A 17,057-nucleotide genomic window follows, 5' to 3' on the forward strand; every position below is an offset into this window, starting at 1 on the left:
TTACCACTTGGAAACATAGTGTCTGTCTATTGGGTAGCAAAGCACAGTGGCTAAAAGCCCAGCCTTGGGAGTCAGACTGACTTGAGTCCAAATACTGGTTTGGCTACTTTTCACTAACTACGTAATCTGGAGCAAGTAATTAGCCTCTTATGTGTCTCAGTTTTCCCATCTATAAAACAGGGATAATAATAATACCTCCCTCCTAGGCCCAGTGTGAGGATTTAGTGGATTAATAAAGGTCAGGTATACAGAAGAGCATAATAAGCTCTTTATAGTGTTAAGGTGATGTGGAGCTCCAGCAATCATTTCACCTGGGTTTTACAGGATGAACCTGATACTCTGAGGCGCCATCAGACCCTAGGTCCTGAGTATGCTTTGGGAACCACGGTCATTATCAAGGGGGAACTTCTAACCCCGTGAGAAGGCACACCCTGAGCACATAGGGCTGAGTCTCAGAGTGGAGCGCCTCGTCCAAGCACTTCTGAGCAGACCTGCAGGGGCTCAGGCTCGCTCTCCAGGATGAGTACTCGTAGCTGGCTGCCGGTGAGCACAGCTGCGAAGAGTGTCACTGTGCCCCATTGGTGGCTTTGATCCACAGAAAACTCCATCCTCTGAAGACTCCTTGGGCCGGAATTTTTTTAGAGAATGGTGTTAACACTGCGCTGTGGTGACTGAACCTGTATGGCATGACTATTAACACACTGTCAGCTGAAGATGGAGGAACATAGATCAGCACAAGTAGGTTGATGAACATTTTGGTACAAACACTGAAAACATTTGTATCTTTTGAATCTGGTCTTCCAGCCTCTTAGGACTTAGAGAAACACTTCAAGATTCAAAGAGTTATGTTTTAGAAGCACTGGAAATTAGAGATAATTCAGTTGACAATCAAGAGGCAAATGCTTAGACCAGCTGTGGCTCATTTATACAATGGAAGACACACCACATTACAGGGCAGAGTCGGTAAGTACTGAGAACGTCTCCAAGATATGTGATTAAGAAAAAAATATACAGGACAGTCTTCATGGTGACAATCCAATTTTTCCTTTGGAAAGCAATAATGTACATTTGAGTGTCCACTTGGGAAAAGGATGAAAGGAAGGAAAGATCTGGAGATATACACCCAACTTCTGATCAGTGGTAACCTTGGGTAGGAGTGGAGGTGAGTATATCTTTAAAGTAACATATACTTTAAGCCTGTTATAATTCATAAAACATATGTAACACACATGTGCATGCACAGACAGACAGATGCAGCCAGGGCATTTGTACCTGAGGAGCTGGCTTTGCTGCTCGCCAGCACTCTGAGGGCAGGGGACAGCACAGGGCCAGCATCCCTCAGCACAGGTCCTTGGAGATTCAACCACTGCTTCGTGGACTCACGTGCTGGGGCTTCTGTGTGGACATGAGCCCCTGAGTGTTTCCCAAACTGTGTACTAGTTGGAAGTGTTTTCCTTCTATACTAATTTTGTGGGGAGAGGCTCCCTAGCATTCAATGGATGTTCAAGAGTCTGCTTCAACCCCCCAGGAGACTTTGGACAAATTCCACCAAAAAGGAGTAACAATAGTTTGCCTCTCCGCTCCACAATGCTGTCCTGAGAATCAAACAACCTCATGGATAAAAAACGAAAGGAAACTAAAGGAAACCCAGAGGGACTGACCTTATTCTTCTATGCCCAGGGATGCACAGTGTCCTGGGGGTGTGAACAGGTAACACCTGAGCCCTCCTGGGAGCATGGACCCCCTGAGTCAGCATGAAGGACAGTGGGGAGGGACCACAGGGAGGACCCTTTGAATAACTGGAAACAGTCCCTTTCAGGGCTGATGGTGCGGGTCTGTGCTCCCTCTACACGGCTGGCAGGCAGGGGTACACTGAGCACAGCCCTGAGCCCTGGCAGCAGCCGGTGTTCTAAGAAGATAACTCCCCAACCCCCAAGCGGCCAGGCAGCTCAGAGCAAGTGGTGCATGGAAGGGAGAGGAGCGCGCACTGCAGTGAGGCTGCCGCGTGTGACTGCAGAAGCTCCATGGCTGCAGAACTCGCTGGAGGACACAGCTGGGCCGTTAGAGGTCATGTCTGCTGCTGTCCAGGGGGCAGGGGAAGAAGCCCATGCCTACCCCTCTTCCATGGTCAGGCAGAGTGGCTGCCTCCCACAGTCCACCCTGAAACTCAGTTCCCGTTTTCTGACTTCCCCCCCTTGCACCGAAATTTCGTCTGAGCCTTTGATTCTGTGCAGAGACTGCAGAGGCCAGTCTGATTGTGCACAGGTCAGATGAATTATCCTCCCACCCCCTGATCAACTTTCACTCGCCCTGGCTGTCCCTCCACGGAGGGACTGCCTGTGAGTCACAGGCAGGTGGCAGGCAAGGCTCCATTCACTCACAGCCTCACAGACAAAGAGCTGGAGCAGGGCGGGGACGGAGGCCAGACCCACAGAGCTGCTGTCCTCTTTCTTCTGCTGCCAAAGAAGGAGGGTGTGAAAGGGGACAGGGCTCACTGCTTCCATAGGACTAAGGGGGAAAAAAAACCGTGGTTGGGTATGAATTCCCTTTGCCTCAATGTATTTCCCATTTTACAGCTTTCATCTCCTTGGCCTCAAAGTACTTTCCAAAAACAAGCTGAAAGAGACTTCACCTTCCAATGCAGGGGGTGCGGGTTTGATCCCTGGTCAGGGAACTAAGATCCCACATGCCTCCTGGCCAAAACACCAAAACACAAAGCAGAAGTAATATTGAACAAATTCAATAAACACTTTAAAATGGCCCACATTTAAAGGAAAAAAAAGAATCTTAAGAAACACCAGAAACATGCTGAAGGGGCTTCAGCTGGAAATAGGTCTGCGGCTGCCCCTACCTCACTCAAAAGTGGTCCACAGGCTGTGCATCCCCCACCCCTCCATTTCCAGTGGGCTCACACCATCCCTCCTCTTTCACCTCTCTCCTCTCCCACCCTGGACCCTGGCACTTGCCACTTCCTCTGCCTGGACTACTCTTCCTCCAAGTATCTTTACGTCTGCTCCTTCACCTCTTTCTGATCTTTACTCAAATATCAGCTTCTCAGGGAGGCCTTCTCTGGACAATTTATCCAAACTTACAGCTCTCAGCCCATATGCAGCCCAATTCCTGACCTCATTTCCCCCTATAGCATCTATCACCATTTGATATTATATTCTTTATCTTATTTCTTGTCTGGCTACTTCTGCTATAGTGTCAGCTCTCCCTGAAGGTCAGGGTTTTGTTCGCTGCTGTGTTCTCGGCGCCTGGTACAGCATCTGGCACATAGTAGGTGCTCGACAAGCTGCTGTCATTGTGATTTGCTTTCCTACCCACCGTCCCTGGTTGGCTGTTATCTGGGAATGGATTGGCAGAGCCAGAGGAAAGTGAAGGAATGGAGAAGAGAGGTGAAGAAAGAACAAGAACATGAAAATATGGAAAAGTGTGTGTCTGGAGAGATGACATGGAACAAAGTGCAAGTTGGGAGGTTTCTGATTAAAAAACAGAGGGTGGGGACGTCCCTGGTGGTCTGGCGGTAAGACTCCACACTCCCAATGCAGGGTTCGATCCTTGGTTAGAGAACTAAAGATCCCCCGTGCCACACAATAGAGCATAAATGAATGAATGAACAGACAAATAAATAACAGAGGGTGTGTAAAAGGGCAGATACGTGCCGAGGAGGAAAGACAGCATACCAGAGAGGGAAGCTATCCAGAATGTCCAGGAAGTCTAACCTGATGAAGCAGTTGATGCTTGGGCAGAGTGCCTGGGTTTGGCTGCAGCCACAGCTTTTGGCCCCTTGCTGGTCTTCTGCCACAGTCCCATCCTCTGGAGATCAAGGGAGCTGTGCCAGTGGCCCTGGAAGAGGAATAAGCAGCAGGGAAGGGAAGGGAGCGCAAGTAAAAGACCCATGAGTGATACAGGGGAGCTTGGGCAGACCACTATGCAGTGGAGGAACTGGAGGTGAGAGGCCAGGAGAGCTTCGGTGGCAGAGACGGAGGGAGCAGCCCGGAGGAGCAGCAGGAGAAGATGGCCCCAGAAGAAGAGATGAGCAGAGGTGGAGGCAAGTGGAGGGACGCAGCTGGGACACAGAAGCAGACACACCTTACAGGCCTGTGCAGGGAACTGTCACCACCGCTCCTGCCACCTGCCCCTGGAATTCTGTACCTTTTTCTAAGTTTTGTGTTTCTAGTATCCTAAAGCTCTAAATTCTCATGCTCTTTCTCAAGGATGGAGGTGTATACACATATCTATATAATATCTATATAGATAAACATGGGAGATTATAATTTGGAAACTTTTAATGTTTTGGTCATCTTTGGTGTTTAGGAGGGTGACATTAACGTGTCCCTCCCCTTGAGTTTGGGCTTCCCAGGTGGTGCTAATGGTAAAGAATCCACTTACTAATGCAGAGATGCAAGAGACACGGGTTCGCTCCTGGGCTGGGAAGATCCCCTGGAGTAGGAAATGGCACCCCACTCCATTTTCTTTCCTAGAAAATTCCATGGGTAGAGGAGCCTGGCAGGGGTCCAGAGGGCCACAAATAGTCAGACACGACTGAGCAACTAAGCATACACAATGACCCTTGTGAGTTTGGTAACAAGGACAGAAAAAGTCACTCTCTGAAATTGAATATATCAAAATCAATAAAGAACAGATGCTTTTAGCCAGTTGCCAAATAATTCAAATTAAGAAACAACTTCTAAATGGAGATAAAGGGACCAAGACTAGATGGGTGTTTATACTGGAGAGTTTCTCAGTCTAATCAAGTTGATCCATTAGGGTATGTCCTAAGAATTGCAATGCATTTAATGCAAATAAAGTTGTAAATTAAACCAATGGTCTGACACATCTGATTATCTTAAGAGCGTGGTATAGAGTTTAGTTACAGGAAGGCCAAGAAATAAAAACTTTCAGTGTCTATCCAACTGGTCCACAGGAGATTCTTCTCTGATCTTACAGTCCAATCCTGATGCTCTAGACATCTCTGATCTGGAGAATGGAATAATCTCGATACCTTAGCTGAATGGAAATATTCCTTAAAAATACCTGACTCCCTACATTCTAATTCACTGCTCACCACAAAGGTTCTAAGCTAAAGACCATGTCCGTAATTTGGCCAGAGGGAAATAGTCTGAGGTTAACTGGCAAATGGACCTGCTTGCAGACAGATCCTTCAGTCACTTGAGAGTTTTGGGAAACTGTTTTGCTTCTGCTGGGCCTGGTCACCAGAGAGTGGGGATAAAACTCCAACAAAATTCATCCCTGCGGACTGGTTAAAGGCTCTGGGTTAGCCTCACCAAATTGTTGATGACAGAGAGGGCTTGTCTGAAGCAGTCATCCAGTTTCTCCTTTTTGTCTTCTCTTTTAGCTGCAATCAAAATTCAGAGGTCGAAATATGTAAATTGGTAAAAAGACATCTATGGCATTACATGTGAAATGACTTCAGTAAACATGGCATCAGGTCACCAATAAATAGCACACTTACAACTGGCATTTAGTATGAACACACTGTCTAAGCATTCCTCAGTCTAAAGGAGCATAAGACTGAAGGCAGGATATAAACTCTCATCTGAGATGTTCATGGCTCTTTTCTCCTATTATCAGGGCAACTCTGTGCAAACAGCAGCAGAGGAAGTGAAAGAAAATGGCCTGGGAGGGCAAACACAGCGCTTACCCTTCTTCTCTGGAAGATTCAACCAGTTTGATTCTTTTTTCTGGAGATCAAATCCTCCTCAGTGCTACAGCTTTTCATCTCAATAGCAGAGGACCAGATTCAGACCTGTTATTCTTTCCAGTTGAGTTTATTTTATTCCATTTTTGCACATTTTGATAACAAATTCCTTTCCCTCCCTACCACCAACTGCATCTCCATCCTCTGAAATGCCTCCTGAACAGTCAAGGATGACAAGCCCTGGCTGCTCCTCATCACAAAAGGGACCATCAGCAGGGAAGAATATCAGATATGATAGGTGAGTAGTCAACCTCTTTTATACTCAAGTTGTAAGAGAATGGTTAATTAACCAAATTCCATCGGTTGTGTTAAAAATATACTTCCTTCAGGTAGATGTCCTTCTCTGAATGCTACAGTGAAAAATGTTCAGATCAATGAGACCTGTAATCTCTTCTATTGGTACACACTTTAGGCTGGATGCAGTGTGACTAAACAGATGATACAGGAAGGTCCGCCTGAAGACACACATGACCAGAGACAGAAAGCCACCTGCAGGGGCAGCCATACTGCCAGCTCCAAAGGGGCAGTGGGGCCACCTGCTGGAAGGCCTGGACACTGCTCAGGATGCTTGGTCCCTCTGCCTCCTCCGAGTCCTTCGAGGCTAGTCTATGGCAAGACTGTGATCTTTTTCTCCAGCTTCTGTGGTGGAAACAGGAAGTTTCTCATGATCTCATCCAGCTCTTCGAGGGCCAACTGGGCATGAAGCCTGGCCACGTCATCGGGCTCCAAACACACCACGTGCTTCAGCAGGCGGTAGAGATCCTTGAGGACGTCCCTCAGCACCTGGACGAGAGAGACAGAGTCAAGGCCATCTGTCCACTGTGCCAAATTTTCTGAGTGACCTAACTGCCTTCTCCTATCTGAGGCGTTCTGGGAGGAAACCCACAGGCTCCTTTAAGAAGATAAAACGTCCTCTCAGGTGGGAGACGGGAGTGGGGCAGCTGTACTGAGACAGGCTTCCCTTTGGGTTTCTCACGCACTCTTGATCCCTTACTATGCTAGCCTTTGTGGTTGCTACTCCCTTTTAGCCCCTAACCCAAGTAGAGATCCCAGACCCTTTTCTTCAGTCCCAAAGCATGGCACCAACCTCAGGACCACAGGCAGGCAGTACCGCCCGACGCAGATGTTCCTAGCATCCTCCCCCACTAACTCCCACAAAGCCCTCTGTGACACCCACAGAACTGGCATCTAGCTTATGAAACCCAGGAGGCTATTCTTTGGCAACCAAGCTTTCCCTTGCCACTCCTTTAAAAATTTTCCACCAGTTTCATTTTGGTGCAATTCCCTCAGCCACTCTGTAGCTTTTTTCAACTCCAACACTGCAATGGGAAACAAGATAGGATTCCATAAACACAGTCTGACCCATTTCTTCTTGTCCAATACTCTGATCTGATGGTCTCATATGGAACTGGGAAGGTGCCAGAGAACAAAGCACCTCCTCCTAGGAGCTTCTAATTTTGTCCCAAATCCTCCTGGCTTGGAAGTCAGAACTTCTAGCAAGAAATGGGTTCTTCTAGCAAGAGGGCAGGGAAACTCAGTATAAGGGGACTTAGGGATCATTTGGTCAGAGGAAGGACTGAAGAGTCCAGGTCACAGTGGGTCACATATCTTGTCTGCAGCTACTTGCAAAGTACTTTTGGTCTAGGACTCTTTGCCTCAAAAGCTACATTTTTGGTTCAGGTACTAGGTATTTTCTTTATATTATCTAATTTTTATGCCAGTCGTATAATGGGAAGTTATTAGCCCCACTTTACAGATGAAGAAACAGAGTCAATTAGAGGGTTAAGTAAACTCCCAACATCATTTGGCTAAAGAAAGGAGGAGCCAGTTTTTAAACTTTCAGAGTCTGTGTTCTTACCTGTTCATTTTTATTGAAGAGGTAATACAGTATAAAGAAGACCATATTAAAAAATAAGTCTCTCTTCTACCAAGACTCCTAATTTCTCTTCTCAGAGGATATCATTCTTAATTGTGCGAAATATTCTAGGTGTTTATAAGCATATATATATATATGCCTTTTTCTCCCTTCCCCTTTTTAAAGCCCAGAATTATATGCTACACTGCTAAGTACCATGATTCCCACTCCACCCAACATATTTTGAAGATCTTTTCCTATTACAAAAATTATTGCAATAAACATTCTGATACCTAATCTTTGCAGACATGCACAAGTGTATCTGCAGGACAAATATCCAGAAATGGAATTCCAAGGTCAAAGGGTAATGTGCAGTAAAAATCTTGATAGCTGGCTAGAGAGGTTGTAATAATTTATATTTTTACCTATCACTTTGAAAACTATTTCCCCATATTCTCATAAGTATTGCAAACTCTTTACCTTTGCTAATTAAATTAATGGAAAAATAGCACCTTGTTGTTTTAAGTTTGCATCTTTCTAATAGATAAAATAAGGAATAGGAGAATGGAGAAATTCTTTCATTCTTTCGCTTCTATGGCTTTTCATAAAAACCATGTAATAAATATATATATAATAGTTTATATACAATAGACACAGATTATCTCTGCAAAATACTGGTTGCCTCCAGCAAGGGAAACTGGAGAGAGATGGGGGGATTACATACCCTTTTGTGCCAGTTTTATATTGTATTTTATGAATATATAATCTATTAAAAATAAATATGCCATTTTTGAACTGAATTAACTACTAGACAAAGATTTTCCTATGGCCATTTAATAGGTAAAGGAGACACAGAACCTGTTTTTAAAAGCTTACCCTCTGGTGGTGAGTCTGTTTACCCTCTGGCGGTAAAAGAAGACAATATAGAACAGAACAAGGAAAGTTCCTGAGAGCAGAAAGTGTGTGAAAAGAGGTTCGAGGAAACAGAGGTCATATTTTAGGAACAGGAATTAAACTGGAAATGGTGAACAAAAATGATGGGAAATGGTTAATTCAGTGGGTAGCTAGTACACTTACATCTGGCCCCACGATCCCCTGAACATTCCACACAAGTACACTAAGTATGTAGCATCACACATCTTGAACTTGCTAAAGAACAGAGGATGAGGGACTTCCCTGGTGGTCCAATGGCCAAGATTTCATGCTTCCAATGCAGGGGGCCTGGGTTCAATCCCTGGTCAGAGAAATAGATCCCTTATGTTCCAACTAAGAGTTCTCATGCCTCAACTAAAGATCCCACATACTGCAACTAAAGAAAAAGATTCCTTACGCTGCAACTGAGGATCCAGGACAGTCAAATAAATAAATTAATGAAAAGAAAAAAAAAAAGAATAGAAACAGAGCCCTTTCCATCATTTGATATTGTCGAACAGCATGGGCACTGGAGAGTAGAAGGCAGGGGGTGGGGGACACAAAACCAGCTCCCCAGGCCACCTGCTGGTCTCCGTCTTGTCCCTGCGCTCCAGCTGTGCAGGCCTTCTTTCCTTGTCTGAGCAAAGCCCCTCCCCAGCTCAAGGCCTTTGCTTATGCTGTTCCCTCTGGGAGACCACCTTTGCTCTCCCTTCACCTACAAGTCCTCCTCACCCTCAGCCTGAAATGCCACATCCTAGCTCCCACCTAGGTAAGCCTTTCAGAGTTGTGTCTGTAGCCTCTCTCACAATTGGAATTTAAATACTCACTGTGTAACTAAAAATATATTTTCCTCACTAGCTCACAGGTACTACTGATGCTGATGCCATGTCTTTGCCTTGTACACTCTGGTGTAATCTCAATGCCTCACAAAGTGACTGGCACATGGCAAGTATCTAAAAACTATTTATAAATGAGAGAAGGCACACATGCATGCTATTCCTGGCTAGTCTGTCACTTGGTAAAAGCTAAAAATTCTAAGAACATCCACTGAAACAGTGTCATGAAACCAGGCCTGATTCACAGGTGTGTGACCTGTGCAGCCACACAGGGTCCCATGATCAAGAGGGCCCCATGCCTGGTTTAATGGTCTGCTGCTGCAACCTGACACTTAATAATTGCATCTTTGAGCTTGTATTTTATAAGTGAAGTTCAATATGATACAGGAGCCTGAGAGTGAGCAGAGGAGATCTGCCCCATACGTGTGTTCCCAATTCCTGCCGGTGCCCCATGAGCTCAGCTCTGATGCACCTATGACATGTGGAAGTTCAGCTAGCCCTGAAGCCTCTACCAGGGCAGGGTACCTGTTACATTCATGACTGAAAAGTGAAGGCACTGAAAGCCTGGAGAGGTCACACTTTCGTCGAAACCACCACTTGCTTCAAGCATAGTAAGCAGACGACGACTTTCCAAGAAACATGGATGAGGAAGGAATCCATCATATCCTCTGCGTGGATTCCCCGTGATAGCCAGCCATTTATGCTGAAAACGATGACAGAGAAGGAAACAGGACAGCCCACAGCTCTTGTTCTTTCACCTTTTTCTTATCCATCAGTAAACTGAAGGTAAAGGGTGTTGGTAAGATAAGCATGTATCAAGATGTGAAATAAAAACAGTTAATTTTGTGCAGACTCTCCACTGTTCTGCTAGGAAGGAAATACATATGCATGAGCTACAGAATACAAATTGTATAATTTTGGTGATCCCACATATGAGGTAAACGTGTGGGTTTCAATGAGTTAAACATTTGAAATTGGCATCACACAATATAAAGATGTTAGTAAAATCCATGATAATGGTCTAACACATAAAAGGTAGTTGGTGATGGACAGGGAGGCCTGGCGTGCTGTGATTCATGGGGTCGCGGAGAGTAGGACACGACTGAGCGACTGAACTGAACTGAACAGCAAATAATAAACACCTTGACAAGTCAAAGGACAGAGAGACTGTGGAAAAAAGGAAAACAACTTGATATTTAAAAACCCTGAATGGTACTTTCTCCTTGTTTGTTTGTTTTTTAACAAGTGACCCTGCATTTTCATTTTGCACTGGGCCCCACATATTATGCACTTGGCCCTACAGACAATTCTCTGCTCTTTGCCCAATGTCTCAGCATTAAATGCCTGAATCCTACAGGCAAAGTCCACAAAGATGCCACCTCACCTCTGCCGTGCGGCTGTCTCCTGATGTTCTCCGGAGCTGCTGGGTCATGACGCACAGGTAGGTGTCTGACTCTGGCACTATCACTTGCTGCCCTTTCATAACCTAGCTTTCTCCTTCCCCAAGGCTGCCAGTGTGAAAAGGAGAAACAATTCTGGAAAGAGGATGACTCCCCACAGCGACTGCCTCATGCTTACTCACTCATTCAATAATCGTTACTGAGGGCCTACTTCGTGCCCAGGCAGTGTGCTGGTGATAAAAGGTGAATAACATACAAACCCTACCCTCTGGCAGCTACAGCCCAGCAGGGAGGCAGACACGCACACCGGACAGTGTGATCCTCAGTCTAAGAGATAAGTGTATGTGATTTCACGGAAGCAAAGGAAGTGATTTCTGCCTGTGGAGGTGAGGAGGAACACTTCCCTGCCATGCGAAAAGGCCTTCACTCTGACTTTTATTTGTAGCCAATGGCTGGCACAGTAGAGTGGCCAGGGGAAGTTTTACTGTCTGTCCCCTCACCCTCAAACCACCTCAAATAAATGCAAAGTCTAAGCAAACCAGCATGCCTGTTTGTGAATAACACTTAAAGACAAATCTCCCAACACTCTCTTCAATGGATTATAGCCCAGTGTCTCTTATACAGAAATTCTAGTGCTCCCATTGTTTATTATAAGGTCATCTCTTTTTCTTCTTCTTTCACCTAGTCAGAAATACCTTAAAGATCTTTCGCTAGAGCCTCCTAATGGGAGATCTGGATTGACATATATACACGACCATGTGTAAAACAGATAGTGAGAAGCTGTGATATAGCACAGGGAGCTCAGCTCACTGCTGTGTCACGACCGAGAGGGGTGTCACGTGGGAGGGAAGTCCAAGAGGAAGGGCATATATGTATGCACACGGCTGATTTACTTCACTGTACATGAGAAAACTAAAACAACACTGTAAAGCAATTGTATTCCAATTTAAAAAAAGAAGACAAAAACAAAGTAAGATGAGCTTTTCTTTGTTAAAAAGGAGAGTTCTAAGGTATTCTGGTTGCTAAGGTGTTTTTTGTTTGCTCGTGTGGGCAGGAATTTTTTCTTGGCACTGCTGTGTCCTTAAAACAACAATAATGCTTGTGCAAACACCACTTCATACTTGAGGGGTGCTGAGTCCCTTGTTATCAGTTACCGGAGCTCCTTTTTTAGGTAACTGAGTGTTAGGAAAAAGGCTCCTTCTTAATTAATGGGTCTGTCTTAGCAACCCACCCTGAGACTTCTCCCCAATCCCTATAGCGCTGAGGATCCCACACATCACAGGACTTCCTCTGGACTCCCCAAGGATCAAAGCTTTCCGCCAGCCAGGGATTGTCACCAAATCCCATGGATCAGGGGCTGAAAACAAGGAGAGTTCAAAGGTAAAGTTACTCACAGGAGCCTCTGTGGTGGGCAGGATATAGGCAATCCCACAGAGGAAACCTCTCATTAAGAGTTCAACACACCTGCTCTTCATCCCCGCACGCAGCAAGGCCCCAGGACTCTAGGGAGAGGTGGTGGAGGGTGCGAGTGGGGTGGGCCAGGGAGGGTTTCAAGAAGAACCCAGATTCCTAGTCTAAAAGCTCTTTGGAAAGGGATGGGGGTCAGGTGCTTTTAAGAAAAGAGTGTGGGTGCAACACACACTTCCTCTCCTCCCCCTCCACCCTCGCCCTTCCAGGGGCCAGTTCCCTGGAACACACAAAGCTGACGCTTCAGGGACACAGGCAGTCTTTCGGGTTAGACATGGCTTAGAAAAGCCAGATGAGGCACGACCCACTGAAAAGGGACTGTGTGAGCGAAAGACTGCCTTGGGCGCACAGGTGCCTTTTCAATGGAAAACCAAGAAGACTGTTTGACTCTTTCAATGAGCTTGACCCCAAACACGCCCAGAGTGGTGGTTATATCACTGTGTTAAGATCAAAAGAAGAAATACATGGCGAATAGCTTTCTTCACTTTAATTCCTAAGCTTATCTATATATTTGATTATAAAGACAATATAACCACAATCCAGAATATCTGGGAAACTGAGGAAGGAAAAAAAAAGTCTCTAGTCAAACTACCTCTCTAACACAAACTCCATGAGTAAATACATTTAGCAATTAGTATTCATTTATATTTAAAAATTATTTTAAAAGTCACACTTCCAGGTGATTTTACAAATGAAACTAAAGTAAGTGAAATTGCTATTCTTTTGTATTATTATGTGAGATCAATAAGACATAAAAATGGCCAAAGATGAGACATTTACAGAAATACGAATTCCAGAAAGCGGGATCTAGAGGAGGACTTTCCACCTGTATTTCTGTAATATTTAAGGAAAAAATGGATTAGTAAATATGAAAGGGTTAAAAAGTTAAATGTTAGCACACACTAACTATTGAGAAATTCAGTCTTCTATAGAGCTAGAAGAATTGTGATTCCATTTGTGCTTAAGAAATAAGTGCTGGGCACAAAGACAAAAGCAGAGAAAGAACAGGGAAGTCAGACCCTGAAATAAAAGGCAGGATCTGACATGAGAAATAAGTGAACTGGAGTTGGTGGCTGGATACTGACCTGGCAGACAAAAAAATTCTCTGACTGGGGCCCAGAAGAGGAGGCAACCCCAGAACCCAACTAGTTCTGTTTAAAGATAGGCTGAAATAAGCATCAGGTGTGGCATGAGGAAGTTAGGTCAACCTTTGAGAATCCTCATCTTGACCCCTGTGCTTCCATGTTAAAACCAACATATGGGGACTTTCCTGGTGTCCAGTGGCTAAGACTGCATGCTCCCAATGCAGGGGGCCCAAGGTCGACCGCTGGTGAAGGAACTAGAATCCACTTGCCATAATTAAGGGTTTGAATGCCACAACTAAAGATTCTGCATGCCAAAACTAAGATTAAAGATCCCACATGCTGCAACTAAGACCTGGTGCGGCCAAATAAATTAAAACCAAAAACCAATGTCAGCTTGATGTCTGAAGGAAGTGAGCGAGATCAGAAGAGACTAGTTATGGGACAGAGTCAAGCATCAACAACAGAGTACAAGCTGGCCAACATTTCCCGAAATGTGTGCAGGAGACTGAGCTCAGCAAGCTGGGTGCTGAGGGCCAGCTCCAACCCTCAGGAGCTCACCACTGACTGGGGGAGACAGACATGCAGAGTTGAACCTAATGGTCTGCTGGCAGGTGAACTGGGTGAAGTGAATCCTGGCACCCAATTACCAGCTGGGGAATCCTGAGCAAACCACTTGGGCTTTTGGAACACCAAAGATTTCCTCTCGGGATGGGAATAACACTGCTTCCTTTTAAAGCTGTTGTGAGAATTACTATCTGTAAAGATCCAAGCGCAAGGATTGGCACGTGGTGGCAGCTGCACAGGTGGCACTAATACTGTGATCTCGGGACTTCCCTGGTGATCCAGTGACTAAGACTCTGAGCTCCCAATGCAGGCGGCCCAGGTTCCATCCACCGTCAGCGAACTAGATCCTGCTTGCCTCAACTAAAGTTTCTGCATGTTGCAATGAAGTCTGAAGATCCCATGTGCTGTCCAACTAAGACCAGGTGCATCCAAATAAATAAATATTTTAAAAAATACTGCAACCGCTCTGAGGCCAGATTGTGTCCATCTTGCTGCTCTGGCATCCCTGAAACGGCAAGCAGAGCCTGGCAGGTAATAATCTTTGACAAACATAAGAATGAATGAACATGTGATAACAACAGCTAATCTCCACATAATATCTATTATGTGCCAGATGTGGTTCCAGGCAATTTATCTCTAGTAACTCACTGAATCCTCGCAACACCACGAGAGAGGTACTATCATCTCCAATTTGTCCACACAGCTGGTGACAGCAGGAGGCAGGAGTCACACCCTGGCTGTCTGGATCTGAGTCAATGCTCTTTATTAACCACTAGATTATCCTGCCTCTCCAAGTGGTTATTACTTTCACTATCACGGAGTGGGGAACATAAGCACATATATTGCCTGCCTTACAAGTTTACTGTGACAGCCAAAGAGATAATGCAGGTGAGGGTGCTTTGCTGTCACAGTGTGGTGATCAATAGTTCAAAGTACTAGTGGTACTATTATTCTGACATTGAGGTAATTGGATTTACCACCCAGGGGCTAAGAAAATAAGGGGAAAGGCTCAGCTCTGAAAGTGAAAAATAGAGAGCAGGGGCCAAAGAAGGAGCAGTCAGGAAGATGAATGAATGGAGGAGAGTCAGAAGACAAGGGGACGGCTGTAAGAGAGGGGAAACAGGTCTGATGCAGTCTGAGCATGGGATCGGGGCCAGAGTCGAGTTCTGGTGGTCGGGGACACAGTGTGCACCCTGCACAGAGCTGAGAGTACCAGCAAGGGCTCTTCTGGGCAAGCAGAGAGCAGCCCAGCTCCGAGGTCTCCCTTGGATAACGGGCAGGAAACAAAATAAACTGGGGAAGCAGGATGGAGGCAGACAATCTGAACCTCACTGAGGAAGTTCGGTCCAGAGAAGGATAAATGCTTTACTGTTAAAACCTAAAACTTCACTTTGATGGCTCTGTGAAAAAGAAATCAGGCCCAATTCAAACAGAAAGACCTGGCTTTTGAGACACTTCATTGAAAAGCGCTGGGTGGGTCAGCAGAGAAAGACAGGATTACTAATGGCTGAGAGATTCCTATCTGTGCCTGACAGATCATCTCAAACATGCTGAAGTTCAGGGCAGCATTCTTAATGCTGGAGGTTACTGAGCTTTTCAAAACCTTTTATTCTTAAAGTATTTTTCTCTGCTAGGCCCAGAGATAAATGGCATTTTTACCCTTTCTGGGTTGTGTCTGGCTATTAAATAAGAAGGGCATCTCAAGTGCGAGGTGGAGATGGGTGAGGAGGGGATGAAGGGGTATCAGGCATGATTTCCATTGAAGAATAAGGGGAAATTTGTAACTAGTGATGTACTCAAAATGCTACAGGGATGCTGGGCAGTTGAGGGGCAAAGACTAAGATGGGCTTTACAGTGAATCCCTGGGAAAGGTAACAGCTCAGGGATCCCAAACAAAAGTAGGCACTGGGGCTGTTCACTTGCTGTGGCAGGGACTGGAGCAGCTGCCGACGTGGCGCTAGGAGCAGCAGTGGCAGCATCTCTCAGAATGTCTTTAAATAGCAACCTGAGGAAGGCAGCAGTTTTCCTACATCCCCACAGGCACGGAAATAGAACAAAGAAGGCAGGAAAAAATGGCCGGAGGATGTGCAGAGGCAGCAGGCTGCTGCTCGCAGGAGAGGAGATGGGGCGCTTTGTCTGTGGAAGGGGATTACAACCCCAGCTTTCAAACTGTACTCAATTACCACATCTGGGGGGAAAAGGGCTTCATTTTCCTTGGCCCTCGAAGCTTCCCATGCAGACACCCTGCCGAGCAACACTCATGCCTCCCACATGGGATTAGACAGCGTCTGTGAAGGCTCACTACTACCATTCACTGAGTGTTTACTAGCTTCAGTCACTGCTAAGCCATTCATGCACATTATCTCATTTAATCCTATGAGGTAGGTGTTATGAGGCCCAGTTGACAAAATAGGGAAAGGGGATTTACAGAGGTTTAGTGATTTGCTCAAGGACATAGCTAGAATTCAAACCTGCGTCCATCAGGTCTCACTACAAACCCTGCTCTTACTAGGAAATCCAACACACAGGCGGATGCTCTGGAGAGAATCTGACCTTTTTCCTGCACTTTGAAAGTAGCTGACTTGGATGATGCCTGGCTAGGGAGGAGGAGGAACAGCAGCTGGGTTACTGGCAGACTGCAGGTGGTGGGTTTCCTCTGGGGCACTGCTTAGCTTGGGGCATCTCATAGCACCCCAGGCTCCTGTGGCTCACACAGTCTCATGTCCAGCTTGACTGGCCATCAGGGAAGTGCAGGCCACTCCCCTTAAGGTAGCAGTCCTCAACCTTTTCGGCACCAGGGACCGGTTTCGTGGAAGACAGTTTTTCCATGGACTGGGGTGTTGGGGGATGGTTTCAGGATGAGTCAAGTGCACCACATTTATTATGCACTTTATTTCTATTATTACTACATCAGCTCCACCTCAGATCATCAGGCATTAGATTCTGGAGGTTGGGGACCCCTGCTTAGAGGGTCTGCCTGGTGGAATTCAGGCTTCCTAGATGGCTCAGAGGTAAAGGAGCTATCTGTCAATGCAGAAGATGTGAGTTCAATCCCCGGGTTGGGAAATCCCCTAGAGGAGGAAATGGCACTCCAGTATTCTTGCCTGGAAAATTCCAAGGACTGAGGAGCCTGGTGGGCTACAGCCCACGGGGTAGCAAAGAGCTGGACACGACTGGATGACTGAGCACGCATGCACACACACTAGTGGAATT

At 45.9% G+C, this 17,057-nt stretch overlaps 1 protein-coding gene across 4 annotated transcripts in view; it reads right to left on the reverse strand.

Annotated features, from left to right (window-relative positions):
• Positions 1 to 2,976: 2,976 nt before the first annotated feature.
• TANGO6 (transport and golgi organization 6 homolog) overlaps positions 2,977 to 17,057 on the reverse strand; it is a 180,659-nt gene continuing 166,578 nt past the window's right edge. Inside the window, exons 18-19 of one of the 4 annotated variants that reach the window (XR_016035983.1) lie at positions 5,669 to 6,508; positions 2,980 to 5,362 (exon numbers count right to left, since the gene is read on the reverse strand). Coding sequence is in view for 3 of the 4 variants with exons in the window: in XM_088830977.1 (XP_088687103.1) it covers positions 6,332 to 6,508 (177 nt within the window). In the remaining variant the exon portion in view is untranslated. Of the gene's footprint in view, positions 6,509 to 17,057 lie in introns of all 4 variants that reach the window. The other 3 variants (XM_088830977.1, XM_088830976.1, XM_088830975.1) reach the window with 3 other exon arrangements.

Source organism: Moschus berezovskii, chromosome 22, assembly GCF_049115385.1.
Source record: "Moschus berezovskii isolate FMDL1 chromosome 22, NW_MosBer_1.0, whole genome shotgun sequence".
NCBI classification, from domain to species: Eukaryota; Metazoa; Chordata; class Mammalia; order Artiodactyla; family Moschidae; genus Moschus; species Moschus berezovskii.